The 26,026-nt window shown below is 43.8% G+C and overlaps 1 protein-coding gene across 6 annotated transcripts in view; it reads right to left on the bottom strand.

The window, feature by feature from the left end:
- Window positions 1-24,701, bottom strand: part of DPF3 (double PHD fingers 3) — a 154,592-nt gene extending 129,891 nt beyond the window's left edge. For 3 of the 6 annotated variants that reach the window (XR_009486936.1, XR_009486937.1, XM_059849622.1), the window contains exon 1: window positions 24,571-24,662. Coding sequence is in view for 4 of the 6 variants with exons in the window: in XM_059849622.1 (XP_059705605.1) it covers window positions 24,571-24,602 (32 nt within the window). In the remaining 2 variants the exon portion in view is untranslated. Of the gene's footprint in view, window positions 1-12,227; window positions 12,356-24,570 lie in introns of those variants that run through there. The other 3 variants (XM_059849625.1, XM_059849621.1, XM_059849623.1) reach the window with 3 other exon arrangements.
- Between the last annotated feature and the right edge of the window lie 1,325 nt (window positions 24,702-26,026).

Here is a 26,026-nt window from a genome sequence, read left to right as displayed (position 1 = left end):
TTGAAGGTACTCTCCCACCCATAGTCCCAGTGGATGCAGTGAAAGGCATGGTAGTATTCAAGCAGTGACTGTAAGAAGGTGTGGCTCCTTACCACCAAGTCTGTAATGAAGAGAAGCAAATATAGGGCAAATTGTGGCTCCTTTCTTAAGGAGGTGTGTTAGGATAGTGGCAGCAGAGGAAGGAGTCTCTGAGGCACATTGCACAGGATACAGACGTTTCCTGCTCAGAGCTGTTCTGGTCACCAGCACAATATCCACTGCCAGTTTTGAAGCCCTATCTTAGACAGATGATAGAACTAACCAGGGCAGTAAAGTCATCCACCAAATTTCTACAAGAAATCTGTATGGCAAACTTGAACACTGTGTAGCAACTTTAATTTATTTTTTTTTAAATAATAGATGAGCATCACTCCAAATCATATCTGGAAGACTATGTCCTTGGGACCACTGTAAATACCAACCTCCTGGAAAACCTTTCCTGGCACAAAACAGCTTTATTCTTCCCCCTTAAAGATGAACAGCACAATGCCTACATTCCACTTTTATGCACCCGTAACTCATGGACTGGGCTTCTCCACTCCTTTGTCTTACATGTATGATGTAAAAGACAAGAGTATGTTTTCCTTGTCTGTGCTAATCATTCCTGCAAAAACGAGAGTGCAAGGGTGAAACTGTCATTTAGGGCAACATGAAAATTCATTCTAATGCCAATATTTGATATACCAACATAGCCTGAGTCCCATCTAACTCCCCTTGGCACACCTTGTGCTGTTGTTAACACCTGGTCAGAATATGACAGGTTTCAAAATGAAGTATTTTACATTCTCTGCTGGTGAACGAACCACCATGTCAGGAAAACAATGGAGACGAAGCTCACTTATCAGATTCTAATTTATACTGAGCAGTTTGGAATACAAAAAAGCACAAAATAGGAAACAAATTACTCTAGCAGAAATAGATGGGTGGTAAGGGTGGGAGGTTGCCTTTGTTGTGTTTGATGATGAAGCATGTTGAGAGCTGTTGTTGGGCATTTAGGACTAAATGCATCCAGGTGACACAAAGCCTGCAGGAACTTTTTCAGAAAGTCTGTCTGAGGGAAGTGGGGAGGGAGAAGAGCTGGTCAGGCCAGTTTAGCTGCTCACAGGGAGGCAGACCCCAAAGGATTTACTCTCAGGCTTCCCCTCGAGATCTCTGTGCCAAACTCAGTGGGCACAGAACCTGTGAACCAATGAGCAAAATAAATGGGATTACGTTTCTAAGTCCTTACCAGTTCCTGAGAGAAGGAAGTGGGAGTGGGAATAGCACACGAGAGGGAATCTGTTGGAGCAAACAGTACATCTGAAGAAGCATTCTCTGTCTGTTTAGCCTAAATAATTGGGCTCTTATGATAAAGCTTTCACTCAAGACCCCTAGTAGACATTTAAAATCCAGCTTCAAAAAATGTTGCCAGAATAAGACTCTGGATGAAGCAGACAACAGGTCTGACTTGGCATGACAAATCCCGCTTAGCAGCCCAAGGGTTAAGTCTATGAGCCAGAGCAGCAGGCGCTTTGCTTCTGCTTCCTCCCACAGCAGTAACCCACAAAACTTCAATGGGACAGTTGTGCAGTTTGTGTCCACACTGCAATACCCTGGGGCAGAGGTATCCCTAGCACTCTCTTGCCCTTTCCTGCCTCCAAGTCTTCATTGGAAGGAGTAGGAGGAAGAGGGATTTCTTTTCATTACCAGTGAGCAGAAAAGTAATCAGATGCCCCGAGCTGTGGTACGGCCCCGAGCCACTGAGTCCACAAAACCCTGAGTGCAGAGAAGAGCTTCTGCCTCACACCTCCCATCAGGAACAAGAATACAATTATCACCAGCTTTGGCACCTGCTACTGAAGACATGTTTTACTCTCTTTTGCCATGAGAGTCCTCGCACTGCACCTTCCCAAACTCTGTCTTTCCACTTTTCCAAGTTGGGTCTGGAAAAGAAGTCTTGTTGTTTTTCCAGACATGAGCCTTCTCATCCAAACTCCCAACCTTATGCCCAAGGACATCACACCAGGCCCCATGAGCTATCCTCTCCAGGGAACACTGTGGATGGCTAATTGCTCTCGTGTTCTTCATTTGCTAAGGTATGCCCACCCCAGCAGTTCTCAGGGACCAGGACCAGTGGTAGCTGCCAGCTGGAAGTTCTTTGGGTCAGAAACTGCTCAATTAGTACAAGGAAATCACAGCCTAGTGGGAGCTACTTACAATACTCATTTCTAGTTAATAGTAATTTTTAAAGGAATTAATTAAAGGAAATGTCTTTAATTTGTATTACAATCTGTCTTTCTGTGTCCTCATTTCCCTTCTGGCCTACAAAATCTCTTTTCATACCTTACCATGTCTCTACCATGCTTCCTATTCATTCCCTAATGTCCTTTTGCCAGTCACTTCTCCAAACAGGGCCTTCCCTAATCAGCCCTTCTTCAATAAAGCACTTCTGCCTTAGAATTCAGGCAATCATCTTCTCCAAGTTTTCCTTCATCGCCATTCCTTGTAACCAGCCCTTAGATTTGTTTTCATGCCTCCCAAAGGACATGAGAGTTTGCCCCACTATCTAATTCTTCATTAGCAAACAAGGAGAGCACTGCCATGTGAACTTACATTTTGGAAGAGTCCCTATTGCAATTACAGGGAAACCAAGAGATTAGTGAGGAAAAAACTTGCATACATGCCCCTAACCCATGAGAATACCAGTTTCTTCAAATAAAAAAGCTGCAAACCCTTTAAAGGATTGGATGCCTTCTTATCTGCAGTCCTTTTCTTTGACTTATTCTCAAAGCAAAGCAGAACACACATGTATGCACACACATTTTCTTTTCAATCCTTCCCTCAGTCCTGACCTCTTGCCCTGCTTCAACAGTGGTAACTCATCACTTCATTTTGTCACGGGTTTGCCTATCTTTCTCCGCCTCATTTTGGCCTTTCCAGGGATTAAAGAAATACAATATCCTAATACCTAGAAATATTTCTATTTTCTTCCACTAAAAATTACATCAGGTTAGGAAAACGGGGATTGAGCTTGGAAGACTGGCAAGGACTCAAAATTAACCCTTTCACAGTGTTATCAACTGTCTTAAAACTTCTAGATTATGGTTTTTCAGAGACCCAAAAGATAGAGAAGATCTTTAAGTAGAACTGGGATTGCACATGGATAAAGGAATGTGAAACTAAGGCATAATACTCACATAAACTGAAATATTAACACTTAAATTAGTGTTTGTGTTTGTATTTTAGTTTAACATATTTTGCTTCATTTTCATGGGCACTTCAGGTGTTCCATACACCCTTCAGTACTTTACTCAAGAAGTGGCATATCTTCAACTAGAATGTTTGTTTTCTTGGGGGGCTGGGTGTGGTGTGGGCTGGATTTTGGTTGTGGTTCTTTTGGGTTTTTTTAATCTGTGATTTTGCTTCATAACTGGATGCCTTTGGTCACTGGGCAGAGAGTGAAGCAGTGCAACATACACAGACAATCAGGAGTCACATTAGCAAGGGAAGCCTGAGACAAGACCACCCTCTGAGCACACTCCCTGGCGGCATAGGCGGCGTGGATGCCCTTTGCACGGATGCCTCTACTGTTTGCATAGCATAGAATATCTGTTTGCTAGGCCATGCTTAGGTACCTCTCTACACTTATGCAAAAGAGCAAGAGGGCCTGGTGACCTTCATACAGAATTTACACGTGGGCAAGAGGAAACTACCTAAATTGAGAGTAAGACGTAATTCAAATACCATTTTTTTCCAAGTCAAAAAGTAGCTGTAACTGGCACACAAGCAGCTTAAAGTGTAAGTGGAAACAAATTCCAGGGTGTCATGGTTTAATCCCAGCTGGCAACTAAGTACCACACAGGCACTCACTCACTCTACACACAGCCTGCAGTGGGGATTAGAATCAGGTTAAAAAAAAAAAAAGTAAAACTCATGGGTTCAGATAAGAACAGTTAAAAAATTGGCACAAAATAAAATATATTAATACCAATACTAGTTATTTTTCTGCCAGCCTCTCCTCACAATCCACACATCTTCCTAGCAGCCAGCTGCAGTGGCCCTGTGAACCCATCAGCAAGCACTGGAAACATGCAATAATATCAAGAAGCAATTGCATATCTTTTGCCTTACATTTGCAATGTAGACTTGCATTCACATTGTCACTGCCTTCATATCCAGTAGGAGTACTCCACGTGGAAGCACGAAGCAGATACATTAATAGGACCTGCTGATTTCCTCTGCTGTGTTAAGGTTCTTCAAGGAACCTCACAGTCCCAGCTATTTCATTTGAAAAGTGTTTTGAAGTTTTTAGTCGGACTTAGAGGAGCTTTGCACAAGCACCTGGGTCCTCTGCCCCACTTCCCGACCTGCAGCAGCTTTGAGGCACAGCCCTGACACGATCCCAGCACTTGAATCCTGGTAGTGAAGGTGACCAGGTAGGTCCTCTTGGTCATGCTGCCAAAGTTTGTGTTTCATCTCCAAAGATTTCTTAAAAATGTGATATCTGAGAGCTCAAATGCTGATACATAAAAGGAGCACATCAGAGCTTCCTCCCAACTGTAGAAAGCTGTGTGAACACCTGGCTAGCATGCTGAGAAAGATGGATTTTGTTACGTCTTTTATCCAATGTGTACACTGTCCTAGAATCTACAGATATCTCATGAAGAGCCGAATATGCAATTATTAATTATCTACTGAATGCCTTTAATTTTGAACAAGAGAATGTCTGTCTTCTCATCAGAATTCAGGCATGCTAGTACACAGCACGAAGAGAGGACAACCACCTCATACGCAAGTGCCATCAGTTGCCTTTCATTATAAATATTAACTTATAAGACATGTCTGCAAATGGCCACAGGAGCAGAAAGAGAGCCACATGGAAGACCAAAGGTCACTTATGATTGTGAATCTGAGACATGACTGGAAAATTCATTCCACAAACAGTCACCTAGTGAGAGAAAAAGAAAGCAAAATGAAACTGCAACAGGACAAAAGACAATTAAAATAATGCTTCCTCTAGTCAGATCAGACCACTGCAGATTTCCCAGGGGTTCACCCTGACAGCTTTGACACACACACCCCAAACAAATGAGTGACTAATAAGTATAGGAACAACTAATTAAGATTTTTTTTCCTCTAGAATGAATCTGAATATAGGTTTTACTTCATACTCAGTCTGAACAAGAGGCCTATGAACAGACAGTAAAGACAGTAAATTTCTTAAATGTAATGCCCATTAAAAAAATCAGCATCAAACACTTTGCATTCACTCTCAAGTTTCAGCACTTATTTGGCACTTTATAACCCTGTATCTCAAACTTCTCTTTAGGAAGAGACATAAAGGATTTTATGTATGTTTTTCCATAGGGAAACACTACAGGACTTGTCTGAAAATATACAGAAAGTCAGTGGTGTAGGCAGAAACTAAATGCAAGTCTCTGCATTACCAGTCTGGATCATGCCATTTCCTCTGTACAGAAGCCAAAGTGTATGTTTAATAAACAGGTTGTCTCAGGTTGTTGCAAGACCTGGGTGAACTGGCACACCGACTTCCCCCTAGGGTTGACATGCAGGAGCAAACATTGCAAAGAACAAAATAAAGCTCTGGTTATTCAGCCAGTAATCATAATTCCATCTTGCATTTCTGGGTCTCTTATTTTGAAACTTCTCAAGGCCTTTCTTGCAACACTGCTAAGTACTATGTGACTGCCAAAGACCTTGAAACAAAAATGGCCATTTCAGGTCGGACCAAAGGTCCATCTAACATGGTCTTAAACTTGGGCCAGTATGGAATCCCTAAGGAGGAACACAAAATATGGATATTGTGATATTCTGCAGGAAATGCACTTGTATCTCATCTCAGCCTCTAGCAAACTGTGATTCAGATATCAAGGAATTCAACAGCCATTGAAGGATCTATCTTCTGTAGTGCTGCTGTTTTTTGAGCCCAGGTAAACTTCAATATCCCATACATCCCATTGTAAAGAGTTTCACAGGTTTATTTAACATTTAGCAAAAGTGCATCTCCTTTTGTTGTTTTCGAACCAGTCTCTTGATAATCTTGTTTGATGTCCTAACTTTTGACTTCAAGAGGGAGAATGAACATAAATCCATCCCCTATTTGCCTCTTCCACAATGCTCCTGATCTCAGGAACCTCTGAGAGAGACTCTGAAATCTTTTTACAGACTGGAAAACCCAAACCAATTTAGTAATTCTTCATACAGAAGTCATTCCTTTTTGATCCTTCTTGTTTCTTTCTCAGTATATCTTTCAGCTTATTGTATCCTTTTCAACACAGGGAGACCAAACTGCTCACAGTATTCCAGCATTCTTCATACCTTGGACTTATACAGAATTACAGAAACATAGAATCATTTACGTTGGGAAAGATCAGTAATGTGTCGAATATTTTCTCATTGTAATGATGTTTGTTTTCTTTCCTTTGATATTAACTCCTAACGTTCAGTCTTCCTTCCTCTTTCCCTTTCTTTTAATCATTACTTTATTATTATCTTTACCTATTACTGAGCACAAATATCATATTTTGGTAGATCTATTACAACTCCAAAAGTTTTCTCTTCAGTGTCAGTAACCAATTCTGTCCCCATTCCTGTATATATTAATTTGGGATATTTTTCCCCTATGTGTCTTAATTTGCATTTATCTACACTGAACACAACCAGTCATTTTAATGACACAAATAATTCAGTTTCATGGGGTTCTTCTTCAACACTTTGCAGCAACCTTGTGTTCTTCCCATATGGAGCATCCTTAGTATTATCAGCTTAGTATGCCACCTCCTCTTCACATTCTTTCCCAGATCATTTGCATTTATCAGGCAGCACAGGCCCAGTTACTGATCCCACAGAACCTCCATGGGTGATCTGACCAGTTGCTCCTAGCCCACGTTTTGAAGGTTTTAACCAAGTGTGCCTCAGGAAGACTTCTCAAGTCAGCATAGGTTCTTTGAAACCTCCAAAAGAAGAACATTATCAAAGCCATTTGCAAACCAGGCTGAGCATGCTGGTGGCTGCCAAGTGGGAGTGGCTGCCACTGGAGGAAAGCTCCCAGCTGCATGTGCCATTCCCATTTTCCCTACCCTCCTGGCTGGAAAAAGAGAAGCAGGAGTCATCCTCCCCTTGTTCTCCATTCCTGCTCTTCCTACTTCTTTCTTCTCCACTACTGGACTAGAACAGGCCTTGACCCTCTATCCTTGGAGAGACAAAATGGAGCTTTGCCTGCACTGCCAGGAAGCCCCAGATTCCCTCAGAGCACAGGCAGTCCCAGGGAGCACCAGTGCCACTGGAGTAGGTTTGTAAGGGTTATTACTGTAGAGGTGTGTGACCAACTTACAGCAGAAAAAAATGCTTCACAAAAGCATTGTCCCCTACTGCATAGCCACAGTTTTATTACAGTGTAACTTTCATCACCATTCAAACAACTTCCAAGTAAGCCAAGGTCTACCAGTCCCAGAACACCTTAGTGATCTCCTGGAACAAATAAGGATTGGGTCCAAAATCAGTCAGTACCCTTAAGTTCACCATCACATTTTATGTTCATACATATGTAAAAGGAAACATTGAGTGAAACTCTGAGCAGGCCTGTCAGGAAACAAAACCATTCCATCAAACCCTTAAGTTAGAGATACTTCTTAGGGACCAACAGCACTTTTAGCTCCTCTCTGCTCTCTCTAAGTGTATCCCCCTCTGATGCCCTTCCTGGTATGAAACCCCATTGATTCCTCTCTCGGGGATTAGGTTCTAGTCTGCACACAAATGTTGCGTAATGATTATTTCACATTTTAAGTATCACCCATGAGAAACTGTAAGAAATAAACAAAGGGAAAAAAAAACTTCCCAAAATAAAGTGCTGTTTAAGTGTAACAGTAGGAACAAGGAAGAATTCAAAAGATTTTAAATTAAAATTTACTTGTGCCTTCTCGGTCTGAATTCTAACCTCCCATGAAGATGCAGCAGCAGATCTAGCTGCATGTCAGCCTGTTCCCAGCTGGAAACTACCCAGAGAAGCACCATGTCACCTGGGGAGGGTTCTTCCCCCTCCCTATTGAATGGGTTGATTTTTTCACTCTCTTATTCTAAAACTAGTTTAAGTGTGATCCAGTGGAGACTTCCAGTGCCAGCTGTCCCTTGGTACTAGCTACCATTACTTGTAGTGTTCATTTATGAATGATCTCAGTCTTGTTTTTGTCCTCTTGATTTTATTTTTTTCTTTTAATCCTTCACAGATAGAAAATAATCTGAGGATATATGGCATCCAAAGCATCACAGAGTAGGTCCAAATCTCACACTAGAAAGATGAAAACTTCTGAACAGTCCCATCCTGAAATGGCTTAGTGAAGCAAAGTGCCTGCAACAACTTCTGTGCAGGAATGTTCTGGGAAATTTAAAGGCAGTGGCTGCTCTTTATCATCTCAATGTAGGGAACTATTCAGGATGAGCACAGCTCATCTGACAGAAGTGGTTTTGCAGGTAGCTCAAACTGGAAAATAACCACTAAGGCACAAGAGAATCATTTGAAAGCAGAGAGAATTAATTGTACAGTTGGTATTAACATATGGATGAAACATTGCTTTAAAAGTTCAAACAGCAACTGTCAGCTGAACAAAGTTGGCAGAAGAGTAACAAATGAGTTTTGCAATTGTGCTATTTTTACTATGCAATACCAATACTGTATAAAAGAACAAATGTTGTGTATAAGTTCAATGCCAAACCTAAACCATTGCTAACAGTGTTGTTATGATGCAATTAAAATGTCACCATCATTATTTGCTGAAAAGGATTTTATCCCCTTCCCCAAGCAAGTGTTTTCATTACTGGAGTTTTACTAGGCATGTTTGTGAGAAAGAAAGGTGAAGGAATAACCCAACTCAAATATTTAAAAACATTTAACCGTTCTGGCTCATTGACAACTGTATGCTCTCCCTGTGATTTTTTAAGAGCTGCTGACGCCTCATGGAAAAAACTTTGAAAAACATATTATTGAAAAACAATTTTGCCAATGTGTCATATTTTCTGTCTTATCCCTTCTCTTGCTTTTCACTGGTAGAAGAATCCACAGGAAAACAGAACCTTGATTCTTTAGGTAGACAGAATTTGGATCTGAGCTCTGCCAAAGCATGTGGGTGTTTGGATCCTGTCCATTAAAGACATTTAACTTCAGATCCAGGTTCAGTCTTCAAAGCTCACAAGAAGTGCTGAGATCCAGGATTTTGTTCTGACCCAGCCCTGTTACTAAGAAGCTATCTGCTGTCTGTCCTGTCTGTTAGGCTATAGACCTCTGCTAAGGATCTCATAGGTGGCTACTGCTGTCAACATCTGCTGCCAAATTATAAGCATCAGGCACTACTGAATAGCTGAGAAGCTCAGAGAGTCTGAAAAATTAAGGGGGGGAGGAGGGCGGGTGGAATAAAAGGAATTTTCTCTGGTGGTACTGTTGTCTTGAAATAACATAGACTTGGTTTGTGTCTCACACTGGCATAACTTTTGGACTTCAGTGAAATCACACTGACTGAGTACAAACAAAAACCACAGTCTGTATGAAGCTGAAGGGGTTTTTTTTCACATTCAGTGTGTTGAAACAACACATTCCAGTCCAGACATAGAAGCTCCTGCTGCCTTGTAAGCACAGAAAACAGAGATTCACCCCAAATCTCCCACTCTGCAAATTACTGTGAGTGGAAAAGAAGAGCAAGCCAAACTTTCTCAGCTCAAAAAGATGCCAAACTGGACATAATTTCAAAATAGAATCAAATTTCAGTATGGCCTTGGCACCTTTCCTGATTTAGCTATGCAGGGCAGAACAATGGAAATGCTTGGTAGATACCTTCCTTGGGAATATGGAAGAGGGCATACTTTTCATGTGACCTTGCCCCTCTTTTTATCAAAACACTTCTTACTTTCACTGACATTTACCCCAAGGACACTGAAGCAAAGTAAGAGAGGAAAACTAGCATGCACATCACCTGCCTGCTCCAAGAAAACCTTTTCATCAGTGAATCTGCTAACTGGGATATCTGAGGATGACTGACAGAACTGTAAGTGCCCAGGGTTTCTGCTTTATTGTTGCCAAGTCATGAGACAGAACCCACAAACCTAGAGAGGAGAGGACTGCAAAACTAGAATTTTGTGAGGGGCAAGCTGACACCTACCATATGCATTGGGAGAAAGAAGAAAACAGCAACAGTACCTAAAGCATCCTCCAGATTCCTGAAGTGCCATCCATCTGCCACCCTCTTACATTGTGTAGTATGACAGTATTAGACAACTTGTCACACAGGCTTTAAAGGGCTACTTAACTTAACTAGAGAGAGATGAATTTGTTCACAGAATTCCACTCTGAAGAACCAGTGACTAGCAGTAAATTGATAAATTAAATAGAAAAAAATTACCAACTCTACTTCAAGTTCTCCACTTTCTTGCACTTCATGTGGTCATTTACATCTGGGCAAAGTGAATGTGTAACACTTCCAAACCAGAGAAGCCCTGCATTAGGCAGCGAAGAATCAGGTCCTCTCTTACAAGCAAAATGTCCCTGACAATGAATGATGAGTAAAATATAGGCTGTGTAATTCCACTTCTTTTGGAAAGCAGTCAATTTAGAAAGGTTACCATAAGACAGCAGCAAAAATCAGCCCCTGAACTCCCAACATCTCAAGCCATAGCCTTGTCAATAGTACACAGGGTGCAAAAGATTATGGCCAGCTCAGGCCATTAGTTTCCTTTCTGGGCAGGAATCCCAGCATAACAGATACTTATGCATATTCTGTCCTCATTTTATCTAATTGCAAATATCTCTCTAGGGATGGGGAGGGGAGAAGAGGTTTGATCACACGATTTTAGGTCACTTATGCAAGGTCTTGCTGGGATATGCATTGATCCAAAGACTGCTATATTTTAAAAGTTCCCAGAGTTCTATAGTAAGAAAAAAAAAGATATATGTATCATTTTTTCCTATTTCTATGAGTTTGTGAAACTGACCCGAAGAAAAGGCTTGAATCACGTACTGCTATAAATCAGGGGCATATGGAAATGTTTAAAATGCAAGGACATTGATTAATGAACAAAACCATGCTTTCCTAAACACCACATGTAAATACATTCTTTCTTTCCTATATTATACCCAATATATGTATATTTATGTGTTTACTACACATAGTTTTCTCTGAATAAGACCAATAATGCTGGAGAAAAATGGAATAAGGTGATGTAAAAAAATCAACTTTATGTTGCTCTTTTCAATTTCGACTTAGTGGTTGCAACTCTGGTGAAAGATGCAACATTGTCTCACACTGATGAAATCTTAAAAGTCACATTTAGTCCTCATCAAATTAAGTCAAACAACTTAGTATTAAACAGAATCACCCCAGCTTTCCCCATATCCACACGGCCTAAGTCTTCTGCAGTCTAAGAATAGGTACAAAATTGAACAGTACTCATCACCATCACAAAGTATCTCAAACCTGTTCCTTAAGCATGGGAGCAGCAGAACCCAGCAGAACATCAGGAATTTCTTTTAGAGAAAAATGCAAGAATTGTTTGAAACTCATATGGAAAGACTAGAGAAATTATTGACTGAATAATTGCCTTGGAAAAGGACATCAGAATTAAACAGACACCCTTCAGGAGCAGAAAACAGTAGTAACAGAATTTTAAAAATTGATCTTAAAGGTCAGGAAGTATAAGGAGAATTGCCAAAGTCAAGAGTTATAACTATAACTTGCAAAAGCTTCTAAAAAGCAGCAATATTCTTCAGGCATCAAAATAAAACGATCAAAGAAAGTTCAGCTGGTTTGCAGTTAGAATGGTACATAGATTAAATACAAAATAGGTACAAGCATAGAACTAAAGGAATGCTGTGCTTCACTGCAATGACTGCAGTGGAAGCCACAACAACATTCGTGCAGTCATGGCATAGATTCTGAATCATCTCTGCCCAAGAGCTGAGACATGAAACCATACATCTACTAGCAAGTTCTTTAAACAGATACTGCAAATCATGGCTGCTACTACATTACCAGAGTATTTCAAGGAAAATAAGATACTCATTGTTAACTGTTATAGAACACAAGCCTTGGGAATTATTTCAGTAAGGCAAACTGAGCTAGAGTTTACTAACACATAGTTTTTTAAGCACAAAACAATCAAGAACAGTCTCAAAGAAGGAAACGACAAAGATGCAAAATTGATACCTTGTGACAGAGTAACTTGACATCTTGCTTCCATAAGATACTTCTTAGCTATTTGGACTTCTAGAGAATGTTTCATACAGCAGTATATGAGAAATTACTGAAAATGGAGAAGATCAGAATTATTAAAAGAATGGTGAGAAGACTGAAAAACTACTGAAAGAGGGTTGAACACAGAAACAGTGCTGATGAGAAGTTACCTCTGGAGTTCTGGGAGCTGAAATCAGTATTTCCATTAATGGCCTTGGCACAAAAAGTGTGTGTGTTGAGAAAAGCTAGCCACTTACATAAGCTAAGGGACACCAAGGAAATTAAAAGCATCAGACAAGAAGAATTGGATGGAGTGAATTCAGTATAAATTTCACTTAATAACTTGCAGATCATCATCTCAACGACAGCTGAAAGGACAGAAGAAGAAACATAACAGCATTAGTCTGCCACAAGTTAACTTTGAACCAGCAGCACAACCGCAAACAAATGCAAAAGCAAGGTTTTCACAGAAGAGGTAAAAGAGAAAGTTATTTTAGAAGGCAAAACCACGTGGAACAAAGTACAACTCTGTCTACTCACACTCAAGAAAGCTGAATGCGAGTAATCCAAGCTGGAGTAGAGACAACAAAGACAATAAATACTTCAGTGACCAAAGGAAAGGAAAAGATGGCACAGACAGTCTAGTATATCAAAACAAAGACTGACAGGACTTATAATAGTGTTGCACAAATGTACAAGTCATAGTTGAGAGGAAGACATGGAGGGAGCAATAGTATTTAAACTAACAACTCCATGCTGGCACCAGAACAAATGGAAATAAACTGGTCACAAGTAGGGCTAGGCTAGGGATTAAAATGCTATTTCCAGCCACCAGAGCAGTGGGTTCTGGAACCCTCCCAAGAGGAGTAATGGGAACAAACAGTCCAAGTGGGGATTTAAGACAAGGACTTTTCAGTTTATGAAAGAGATTATCTGACATGGTACCAAAGAACTGGACATAAGACCCAGGAACCCTTCTTTAAACCTACATTTCCATTAACTGAGCCACTGTGGCCAATTTGGTTTTTGTCATCTTGTCTGAAAGTGCCCACACAGGGCCCAATTAGTGGCAACTAGGATGGCAGCCTTTATGATATAGGTACCTATGGAAACAGAACCAGGCTCACCCATATGCTCAAGAGAAAAAGCATAGATTCTTGCTTTAATAGGCACTCTAGCCCAACCTGACCTTTGATCATAGCACAACACGCAAGGAAATCATGTTCAAGGCACTCATGGCCCCTTAGGTGCTTTGCCAAGGGACCACTAGTGCCAGCATCCAAACCGTTCTTCCAGAGCTGGGTGCAGAACTCCCTTCAAAGGTAGCCTACATCAAACCCCAGGGCTGAGCATCTCCCAGACACTCCAGCCTCTGAGAACTCACTGCTCCTTCATGAAATCCTGCTAGCCAAGTACTCAGAGGAGAACTCTGCACTGCAGGTGCTGCCTGGAACAACCACACAAGAGCTACTGGCCAGCTTAACGAGGCCTTTTGGACAAGCAAAATTAAAACCCAAGGGAGGCAAAATGACAGAAGGCAAAAGAAATATCCAGGCTTAGCAGAATCTCCTCACACTAAGACTGAAATTTTCATGCAGCTTTGGGCCCTGTTGTAAAAAGCAGTACTTATAAAGACAAAAGCAATAGGTCAAACTCCTACAGCTCTGAAAATAGATGCATTGGAGGGAAAAAAACCTGACAGGTCCTGATTGATAACCATGCTTGAGGGAAGATGCTCGAGGAAAACTGCTGCAGCAAAGGCTGCAGGGAGTTACTTCCTCAAAACCCTGCTGCAGCAGAAAAGGCACATGTGGCTGCTAGAACAGGAGATGGACATGGTTAATTGACTGGGAAACTTTAGCAGAGATGAAATTAATGCAAAGAGCTCAAAGCCCAGAAGTGCAATTCTGTTACCAAGGGAAGGAATTCGGCTGGAATTGCAATCCATTTTCAGGTCAGAGCCTTTCCCAAAGGCAGAGCGCTCACCCCTCATCCATTGCTCTTCTCCTGTTCTGAGGGGTGCATGGGGGAGAAGGTAGCTGAAAACAGCAGCCCGGGAAATACACTGTCCTTTGAGGGCCAGCCAGGTTTCAGCTCTGCATGGTGAGTGTGTTTTGCAGTGAGGAATTCAGAAGACGTGTCAGGAGACAGCCTCTTCTAACCCTAGAACTTTGTGGATAAGTTAGTTGTGGAAACAAAACAAGAAAGTTAATAATAGGGAAGAAGAGAATTTACTTTCAGATCTCAGCAGAATGAGTACCTGAACCAGATACGTTTGCAATCTGGTCAGATGAGAATGCCAGGAGTTGGTTACTGTGGAATCGCAGCAGCAACACATAAAAATATAAATTCAAATAACTATTTTTTTCAAGTAAAGTTGACTGCAGCAGAAGATAGGGAAGACAGAAACACAAACCACAGACCAGATGACACAGATGATCTTACACAGTGATGTGCTGCCAAAATTTGGATAATCAGCACCCACCACTGTATTCCTTTCAGCTGGTGTCTCTTTTTCCTCCGTAAGGGAGGACTAGATCTGGGAATTTCTTAATTTCCTCTGCCATTTTAACGAAGGGGCTTCAAATACACATTATATACACACATTTACAAGCAGCCACATAAAAGTGTTCTCACTCTGATGACTTTGAAATCATACCAAACAGACTAGTGCACAGCATTGAAGCTTTGAAATGCAAAAGTAGTTGCCACTTAGTTCATTTCCATGGTAAAGTCTTTGCATCCTAGAAATGCCTTTATCAGCTCTGGTCATAAATCACTGCCATTAAGGATGGTATAACTGTAATTTTTGGTGAACTTCTTCCATCAGAACCAGGCAGGAAGTCTTAACTCACTTTTCCACTCCTCAGTTTGGTCATGAAAGTGCTAACATGGAAGGATTCCCACTCACTTTCAAAACATCACTCACTCTTATGCTCAACACCAAAAGCAAAGCAACATTGAGTCAATGGCTGATGGCGTGACCTGTGTGACCATCACCAAGTCAGACAGTGCATGCCATTCTTCCCACAGAATAATGGAGGAAATTACACCACAAAAGGGATTATGATGCTTAATTAAAGCATGATTATAAAGTATTTTTCTGGCACAAAAGTGACACAAACTTTACATTGCAAATAACATACTTATCCTAATTATTTCATGCCGGAATCTCCTGAAATCCTCATTGTAGGATACTCCAGGTGGGAGAAACTTTATATAGCTGCTTTCTGCTCAGTTTGAAGAAATTTCACTTGGTAGAGCTACTCACAGAAGGCCAAGCTAGACTTTTGCAGGTAAAGAGAGACCCTCCTTTAGACCTGTGTTTATATATAAGATAACTACATTTTAGCAACATTCCAGCTAGTCAGGCTGAGAAGTCACTAGAGTTAACCTAACTGTGACAATGAGTTCATGACTTACCTATGTCATAAAACAAGTCAGGGGGCAGATTCAATTTAGTAGGTACTCAACTGTCATGCTGCAACCACAAAACAAAGCTGCCTCTCCCTGTGCATAGAGGCAAGTCACTGAAATGAGTCTTGCCCCAAGACAGCCCCAAAATGCATCACCTCATAATCCCCATCCCCCTCCAAAACACTCAGGTAGATCATGGAGAGTCCATCCTTCCAGTCCAGAAGCCATTAAAGCCTCTCTTCCTCATCCTGTATGAGGGACCTGAAACAAACCTTTCATTTTGGGAAATGACTCAGGAAGAGCACGTGAGGAAGCAGAGCAACAAACAACACATAAGGCGGATATAAATCCAGATAAAGTATTATAATCATTAAAGGGTTGCTGCTCCCTGAAGGTTGGCAAAAAGAAGAGAGTTAATTAAAAGCAATCTCCACACAGTGCTGAGCCAGCCTGCCCTGATAAATCAGCAGCCAGGACTGCACTCATAGAGGTCAATGGGGGAAAGAGGTTGGGAGGCAGGGGAAAGCAAGGAGAAGATAAAACATTCAGCTGAGACTACTGACAAAAACAAATCAGATCTGGTGACAGAAAATGGAGAAGAGTTTTCAATGTATTTCCCCCACCAACACTACTTTGTTAGATTTTGACCTCAGGAATGCCTGTTTGCCACCAACATAACACCAGTAACCCGACTGAGTTCCCATTCATTTGCATTAGCACAGGAGGAGAGAAAAGAAAGAAGCCTTTGGGGCCCCATCCTGCCTGTGGAGGTATTAACACCACTTTCATCCACATGCCATTAGATCACTGAAGGGTAACATCACCAGCATTAACAGAAACATCTTTTTTGGCGAAGCAGATCCTAAAAATTAAAGGATCAGTCAGATATGATGACTCAGTAGAAGTTCCCATCACATCTCACATGCCTCTGAATTTGTAATACCCCAGTTATAAAAGGAACTAATCTCTAAATTAAAATTGTCATCACAATTTAATCCACATTTCACATCAATAGGTATATGTTAATAAACTAAAAACTTTGAGGATAAACAATCCCTAGAAAACACAAAAACCTACAGTCTTCAAAGTAGCTTTTAGTAGTTCAGAAAAAAAAGGCAAAAGCCATCAGGGTGAGCTTGTAGATACAAGTGGGTTCATGATATGACTTCTGATATTGGACACTGGGTAGTGATTTTTCTTAACACTCAGGAGAGCAGCCTCACACACAATGCTCACCAAAGGAGTTTAGCAGTAAAATAGCTTTATGAGCCACTGTTTCCATTATTCCTTATTCAAACTGCACAGGTTTTAAAGTAATCATAAAAATAAAATGTATTTGTCACCATTGTTGATTAAACACAGTCTTTCAGGAAACAATATTGAGACCAAAACACTTGAGCAGTCACAAATCCATGGATTACTTTCTTCAAAACTGTTCTTGAAATGGAAGTGAAATGAAAATATAGACATGACTTTTCCCTTGAAGAATTAATACTAACTCTGTGTCTCCACAATAACTTTCTTTTCACAGTGTTCACTGGATAGTGAATTATCTGGGCTATCAGTCCAGCCATTTTGATTTTTCTCCCAACTCTTTGAGTAGTCACATTAGGTTGTAGATCCACAGGAATACTAGAAACTCCAAAGTTCCTAGAAGCAGACCAAAAACTTCACAAGCCTATGACACAAAGCACTGAACTGGTGTTCACTTACTCTTCCAAAACATGAAAAGCACCCAAAACATTTTCAAGAGGGAATTTTGTTCCAACAGCCATAATCTATCTTCCTGTGGCTCTCATGAAGCCAACTCAAAGCATAAAAGCAGCATAAGCACTGTACTTTGCATTTTGGCAGAAGTAGCATGCCCGCATCTGATCAGATCAAATCAGCCCTGCCAGATGATGCGGTAGGGCAGGCTGAAATTAACCAACTCAGGGCATGGCCTTATTTCACTGCTCTGCACCTGATTTTCTCTGCACTGTCCAACCTATCTAGATTTTTGAGAACTAAAAGGCAGGAAGCATTAAACCATGTGTTGGTAGAAAAGTTAGCACAATGTCTTAACAAGGCTTTGTATATTGTAGCACAGCAGGAATCTGAGCAAAAACAAGGCAGAGAAACTATTCGTTACATAGAGTTCCTTTCTTTTGCATACTAAAATTTCATATATGTTACTGTTGGAATTTTACATTCATTTATGGAAATTATCAGAAAGAAAGTAGAAAGTTATCAGACTAATAGAACTCACTGTTGTGTATGAATGGAGAGATGATCCTCAGGTTGGACCAGTTTTGTCACAACAGACTGTGACATTGAATATTTCCAGCCTTTCTCACCAGAAGAGCACTGATGTAGCCCGTGTCCCCATCAACACCTGAGCAGGAGACTCTCCCAGCTACAGCTCAGCAGGACATGAAATTAATGCATCAGGATTTGGCAAGCACACGCTGCTGATCACAGCCACCCAGTGCACACTCATCAGTACCTGTCCCTCCCCTGCTCTTGCTGCTCCACTGGTTCCCCATGCAGCCTCCCCTCAGACAAGGCTGGAGTGCCAGGAAAACCTTCCATGCAGCTGGAATCGTAACTCTGACCGCACCCGGCTCAGGCAGCTAACCTGGAAACTGAGCCACGTGCTGCCATACTCCTGCTATTCCCACCCTGGAGAGGATGCTGCTATGAGAGAGGTATCTGCCAGCAGCCATTGGGACACTGCATTATTCTTTTCTGACACATCTGCTGGGAATCTGTGGTTAAAATATGCTCTGCTGGGAAATAAACCATATATAACAATTTTTTTTAAAGTATCATGTTCAAATAATTTAGGCTATTAAAGAAAAATAAGGATTTTAAATTTTCAGTATTCAAGCATTCACTTGCAATATTTGTGTCACATGTCACTCAGTTTGGACAGTAAAAACACACTGTGCAGTTCTCTTCTTCCTTTTGAAATAAGAAAGAAGAAAACAACTTTCTGCTTCTCATGCACTCATCCAGCATGTATGGGTTGGTTCCACAAACCGTAGAGAAATTTAAAAAAAAAAGAAGCACTTCCATCTGAAAATTTTTGGTTTTGAAAAAGAAAAGTATTCCTAAGCTATGATTCCTTTTAGATTGTGTTGATGAGATATCTTTCCCTTTAAGAAGCAAATCAGTGCAAAAACTGAGACCTGCACTAAGGAAGTGATTAACACTCCTCAGTCTCTGCATCCTGGGCAAAATTGCCAGGCAAAGCCAGAAGAGCAGCAGAGTCCTAATGAAGCCCTCAGAACAGGCCTCAAGCAACTCTGCCTTGGTGCTGCCTGTCTGCACATGGGAGTATGTCACCCCAGACAGGGAAACCTCAGATCAGAGGTTGGTGTCTCCAAGGGAAAAAACCATCAACTCCCGGAACAGATTCATTCCACTCCTACAAGTCCTCAGGGATAAACAATACAGGAATGGTTCTTGCTCAAGGCAACATCACATACAGACAACACAGTGATGAGCCCAGAATAAATACCAAGATTGTAAAATTGATCTACTGAGCAAAGAAATTCAGCTCTGACATGAAAGACAAACCAGAGTGAGAAAATTCCATATTCGGCAAATTACAATGCTAAAAGAAGGTTTATTCACAGCCACTGGGGGCTTTGGAATGCCTCATTTTGGGACAGAAGAGGTACAGCCAACTGTCATAAGCTGTAGAAGACAGACATACAAGGTGGACAAAGTCTGTTCTTGAGAGCAACCTTCAAATACCATGCTTCCAGTCTTAGGAAAGCAGAGGAGGAAATCAATTTTCATTAGGCTCCACAAAGGATGAGCCACACGACCTTCCCCATGACTCAGACTGACACAGATCCCCACTTTGTTCTGCGTACCTGACCTCTGCGTCAACTATTCCCACTCGGACACTGTGAATCCTATCTAATGGCTATCATGCATCCAGCCCATTGGACAAGTGCTTACCTTGAAATTATAAGACCCTCCAAAAAATCATACCTTTAGGCCTCTGTAGCACAACCCAGATAGTTCAATATTGCTTTCACACACCAGAAATAAAATGTTTTTAAAACTTTTTCTTCAGTGGCAATTTTGAGATACAACCTCCATCCATCCATGCATCTAGACAGACTGTGGAAGACTGAAAGACCAACAAAACAAAATTACAAAAGCACTGCAACAACTAATCATGCATAAGTGACTGGTGAAATCAGACATAACACTGTAACAAGCAACATGCCATCTATCAGAGCCTCTCATTTTCAAAACCAGCGTATCCTCAGGTCTTCTTAACTTCCCTTTTCTGCCTTCCAATGACTTTGGTTTTATGTTTATATTTCCTCATATAAACACAGTAACATTCATCCCATTTTCTCTGAAAGCTGCTGCTGAGATATTAGAAAATGTGGTTTTCATGTGGGACAACAGTTTTGATTTGAAGTATGTCACATTAGGGCTCACTTATGTTTTTAAGTAACATCAGAGCTACACTGGAATTGCTGTAGAGGTTTTGGTACATGGTTTAATGTGACCAACAAACCCTGTTCTATCAAGCAGAAGAAAATTCCCTTTTGCAAGGCCACATTAAAATCACCTCCACATCACTTGTAAACACTGAACTGGCAACCTGTCTGTCTATTTTATTGCTTCCGCCTGCTGAAAGCAGCACTGCACATTACACTTTCACTTTAATATTAAAAACCAGTAACCAGATGCTTATGCAACAATGTCCCCCCAAAAAAAAAAAATCAGTCTTCATCAGCACTTAATCAGGACATAGGGCTGTTTCAGGGATGTGTAATGGGATACAGGACCTTCCAGTTAAGAGTCCCCAGCCTGAGTTCAAGCCAGAGTAATCACTAATGAAATACTCTTGCCATACAAGACCCCTAGACCCACACTGGTCTCTTGCCAACGTGAAACAGGGATGCGAACACAGACCACTTCTTCACAGGTGTCTCATGACACGAATTCATCATCACAAGGAAGGTCATCTGGCAGCCCAAAGGTCAGAGTTGGCTGTCAAGGCAATTTTATCTGAGAAGGTACAGCAATTGAAAACCCAACTGCTGCTGTGTGTTTGCAGTGGGAATGCAGAGACAGAACAGGCCTGGTAGATCAGCTCCATGCTGTAGATCTAGCACTGTGCACACAAATCTGTCATGATCTGCTCCCCAAACACCTGGCAGAGAATAAGTGATCCCAAGTCCATCAAAGTTATCCAACAATGCAGTCAGCATGGAAGTGAGCTAGCCTAGCAGCTGAGCCTGAGTTAGCTTCTTTTGTCCCAGAAGCTGCCCTGAGCAAAAGGGAGAGCACTAGCACTGCTGAACTCCAGGGAGGCAGCAGCCCTCTGGTGAGTGCCCAGGCAGAGCGCTGTACCGCACAGGGGATCTCACATGCTGAAATGGCAACAACCTAACCTATGTTCCACTTAGTGTGTTTAACTGACAACCTGAAATAAAAGTCATTTGTGGGAGTAAAGACAGAGAAGGGGTGGGAGGAAACCGGCTCTGCTTCTCAACAAGACTGTGTAAATTACAAGGTCTTAATTACATTAAGTGCATTATGGTACCATATGCACATCACTAATAATGCAGAGATGCAGGAAATGGGACTAAATGCTAAAACTGGATGTTGAATGCCTGCATTCTAGACTTCATCTTTTAGAGAGATTCTGAACCACTTTGTCCTAGTTTAGCCATCCATAAAACAAAGGCAATAATCCTTTCTTCACAGGGGCGTTGAGAGGTTTAATTAATTAATGTTTACAAAGTCCACTGAGATTTCTGACTGACATTTGAAGTAATTCAGAATACTTTCTAAATGCATTTGTTTCTTCTACTGCACCACTCAAATGTCTTCATATTAAAATATCCAAAGGAGAAGAAGATGCAAACAAAAAATATGGAGATACACACACAAACTAGTTGGGGAAAAAAACATCAACAATAACTTCAGCACTTCGAATCCACTTCTAAGCTGTCAGAATACTGCCACTTCTACAGATGAAGAAACATGTGCTTGTCCAAACACCTGCAACCCTTACCTTGCAGATCTGTTAAATTTAGATCTCAGATATTTTTGTCTGTAGCACCGTGTTGGTAAACAACAAGCTAATAAATGGCAGAAATAACAGACAGTCATGTCAGGTTGACTGGTTCACCAGTGGAAGTGAAGGGGAGGAGAGAAAAGGGAAGAAAGCACCAAAAGAGAACCAGAAAGTGACAGAGAACGAGGCAAGTTGGGTAGGCAGAAACCAATCATTAATAAGGGACTCCACACACTGAGATGTTCTAAGAAATGCATTCCCACAGACACTCAGGTACTGGAATACATTATTCAGAGAGACTAGTCTAGCATGAACAAGGCCACATGTGTGTCCAAGTGCCAGAGACGAACTGAATATTGGACACTCTTAAAAGCACAAGCACACACAAGGAGCTGCTTGATACCTGAGCCCGGATTTCTCAGTTCCTACATTGTCCCCCATTTCGGAGCAAAACCTTTGTGTGGCCGGTTTCTGTAGGGGGCGTTTGTGGGTTCTGAGATACAATCAAAACGCAGACAGAGGAAATGCAAATGTCATTCAGCTCCCGTTCATTGTCAGGAAGGACACATGAGGATAAAACACTGTGCACTGCATCCCTCCCCTATTATGTGTCCTATTGCTTTTGTCCTAATTTATCCCATGCATAATTTATTTACATGTGTATTGTTTCCCGATCAGCAACTTTAAAGAATAAGTGAAAATTATAAAATGTTTTATTAAACAAGTTGTCAACAAAATTACAGATGGTGTCAGACAGCCAGTACCAATTCTGCTTCCTCCACATAGCCTTAGTACTTTAAAAGGCGCGCAGAGAAAAGCGAAACCAGGACTTGATGTCTATTGTTTCCTCCTCTCACACCCCCCAGGGGCGAGGGGAGGAGAAGGGAGCTAATTATAAATGGCCTCATCCTGTCCTCCCCGACTTTAGCAGCAGCGGGATCGGGCCCCGATTCATTTCGGCACAAGCAGCCATTCGGCAGGATCCGCCGCGGCTGCCGGGAGCCCCACGGTGCCACGAAGTGCGAGGCGAGGCGGCAAGGTCCCGTCCGGCGGCGGGGCGGGGGCCGTGGCCGCTCCTGGGAGCTCCACGCCTCCCCCCGCCGTCCCCAGAGGCCCCCGAGCCCGGGCTTCCCCGCTGCCGGCAGGAGCCGAGAACGGCGCACACAGCCGCGGTGCTCCGTGCCCAGGTGCAAAGCCGGGCGGTGCGGCCCCGGGGTGCGCTGCCGGCGCCAGGGCAGCGCCCGGCGGCCGGGAGGGGCACGGGGAGAAATCGCTGTCGCCTGCACAAGCGTCAAACCTGCCGTCGAACGGAGCGGGGGGGGGGGGGAACGCTGCCTGTGCCGCGCGGTTCTCAGGGCGCGTTCAGTCCCTCGGCACCCACCCATGAGGACACTCGGACTTCTTTGATTAACGCCCTGCAATTGCGCTCCCCTCTCCCCGCGGATTTTTATATCCGAGAGGGCGAGTAAATGAAAGCAAAGGTTTTTCTGCCAGGACGGAGCAGGAGAGCTGATAAACATGTCAGCACCCCTTCCCAGCTCGAGGCTTTCCTTTCGCTCCGGATCGCAGAGAGACAGCGGCAGAAATCCCTGGAAAAACCTTTAAGTGTTTTTCCAACTCCAGCCGGAGAAACTCGAGTCGGGAAAAGAAAAAAAAATTAAAAAAAAAAAAAAAAGAAAAAGAAAAAACCTCGCAGCCCTAATTTCATCTCACAAAACTCAAAGGTATAAAAACACCCACTCAGCGCAGCCAGAAAGTGCAAGCGAAGCGTCACCGCCAGGTACTCTGCTTCCCTGCTTTACTAGCAAGAGCGCTGCCCCCGTTAGCAGGGAAGTCGTTTGAAAAAGGTTAAGATAGCTCCGCTCCCCACATACGGTGCCAAATCCCACTCTCCCTAATGCCTTGGGGGATTAGCGGCGTGCGCTGCAGACCACAAGGAAAATAAAGGACGCGATCCAGAAGACTACAACCGGCTCCCGCGGTACCCCTGAGAAATCAGCCTTATTTCCAGATCGGGAACCCCGGAATACCTCCGCAGCAGAAGTACCTGCCCCCTCCCTCTCTCAAGCTGGGGTCAGACCCCGTCCGCACAGCCCTCGGCGGCTTGTGCCCGCTCTCAAGATGGAAACACAATCAACTCTCTTTGCCACTTTGAAAAGCGAAAGCCTGTCATATGCAAAACAGATCTCCGGACTTCCTGCCCAAAATCAGCGACCGGCAGTCCCGAGTCATTCATTTCACCCAAGTCTGCTTCCCTGCCTCGCCTCCTCGCTCCCTCTCCTGTACGAGCGCCGAGGCGCACCGGCACAGCCCCCGCCGCCCCGCTTTCCGACCGCCCGGCCGAGAAGCGAGGGAGGTTGCTTCGTCAAGACATCCCAACTCCCCAAAGATTTGCGGAGGCAACTCCGAGCCGCGGTGGGAGCGCGGAGACACCGCGCACCGAGCGCCCCCGCGGGCCGGTCCGTGCCCCGCTGAGCGCGGTGGCGGGGCCAGCCCGCCGGGGCAGCGGGGGCAGGACGCTGTCAAGTGCGAGCACCCCCGCGGGACGCGGCCGCCGCCGACCCCGCGCTGAGCCCCGGGAGCGCCGGGCGGGCTCCCCGCCGCCGCCCCCCGCCCCGCCGCCTCCCGCCCCGCGCCCGGGCGCCAATTAACCCAACAATTTTTTCCTCGTTAATTTCGGCGCGAGCCGCGGGGATGTGTTGCACAAAAAACGAGCGAGCCGCTGGGGCAGAAAGGAGGGCGGGAGGAGGGACCCGCCGAGAGGCTGCCGGCACCCGGCTCCGGCTGGCAGCCGGCGCAGGAAAGGCGCCTTTTTTCATATTTAAACCACGCGGAATATGTACATTTTTGATTCCTACTTACGCTTTCAGGGGGTTGTGAATGACAGTCGCCATTTTGCTACAATGTAACAGAATATTGTGTCTCGGAGTTCTAAAGGTTCGCTCAGGGGAAGCGGCCAGCCAATGGCAGCGCGGCATACCGGCCCGCCGGCCAATGGCGCGGCGGGGGCGGGGCCGGGGCGCTGCTAGTTATTAGGGGAGCTGTCAAAGCCCAGAGGTCACTCCCTCTCCCTGGAACTGGCGGCGAGCAGGTCTTAAAGGGGCAGCGCCGCCGCCGGGGCCGCCGCCGCGCCGGGGGCACCCCGGGCTCCGGCGCGACACTTCCCCGCCGCTCTCCGGCCCCAGCTCGAACGCGCCGGGAGGGGGGAAGCCGGGCTCGCTCCTCGTCCCCTCGCACCGCCGCCGCTGCCCCCCTATTTCCCAGGCGGCTTGCCCCGCCGGGGGAAGGAGCCCGCGCCGCCCGCTCGCTCCGCACGCTGCCCGGCAGCGTCCCTCCCGCGCCGCTTCCCTTTCTGCACAGCCGCGCTCCCCGCCAGGTCTCCGTGAGCCGCCGGTTCTGGCAGCGGCTTCAGGGCAGCGCCGCTCCCGCTCCCCCTCCCCCAGGAATTTCCCTCTCCCTGTCAGTCATCCCGGCCCGCAGCCCCTGCGCCCTTACATAACGCTCGGCGGCCGGACCGCCCGCCCGGCCCTGCACAGCCCCGCTCCTCTCTCCCACATAGCAACTTCTGGCGCGCCGGGAGCCGGGCCCCCGTCTCCGTCCGGCACACGGAGCCGCGGGGGGAAGAGCCCTGACCCGCGTTTCACCGGACAGGCAGCCCTGCGATGAGACAGAAGGCGGAGGCTGGACCCCGGAGCGCCAGGGAACAGCAGGCAGAGCCCATTCCTGGGGAGGCAGCGAACTCCAGGAAGCCTGGGTTTACCTGCAACTAATTAAAGTAACTTGCGAATGAATTATGGAGCACGACCCAAGTGATTTAAGAGGTGTCAATACTGATCTCACTCTCAGAAGTAAACTCACTGAAGTTCACGAAATTGCTCCAGTGTAAATTAGGTGCCAACAAGAACAGAATCAAACAAAGAAGTTTTTTACTTGTCTAATAGTAATGTCAGCTTTGTCATCTCATACTTTTCTCTCACTCTCAAAGGTCTCTCTTCAGGCATCCTCTATCCTTCTAAAAAACACAAACAAGCACCACCAAAACCAAGCCTGCATCCCCATTCTTTGCATCTATACATTCAGAAGAAACTCAACTAAAGACAATTAAAACACACCATTGTCAAAGCAGTAAAAGTGAGGAAACTAGAAAAAACATTTTCATTCACAACTTATTGAATAACAGAATGGAAGTAGTGATGTTTGTGAGATGTTACCAGAAATAGAAATAGCAGTCTTCCTGGGCTGAACTTCAAAAAGCAAAGGCAACCAAAATCTCTCTTGCTCCTCAACTGCTTTACAAAATAAAACTTTCCAATACTGG

This window comes from Haemorhous mexicanus, chromosome 6, assembly GCF_027477595.1.
Source record: "Haemorhous mexicanus isolate bHaeMex1 chromosome 6, bHaeMex1.pri, whole genome shotgun sequence".
Classification (NCBI taxonomy): domain Eukaryota; kingdom Metazoa; phylum Chordata; class Aves; order Passeriformes; family Fringillidae; genus Haemorhous; species Haemorhous mexicanus.
The sequence above is the reverse complement of the archived record's forward strand: the minus strand, read 5'-3'. Positions and strand labels throughout refer to the sequence as shown.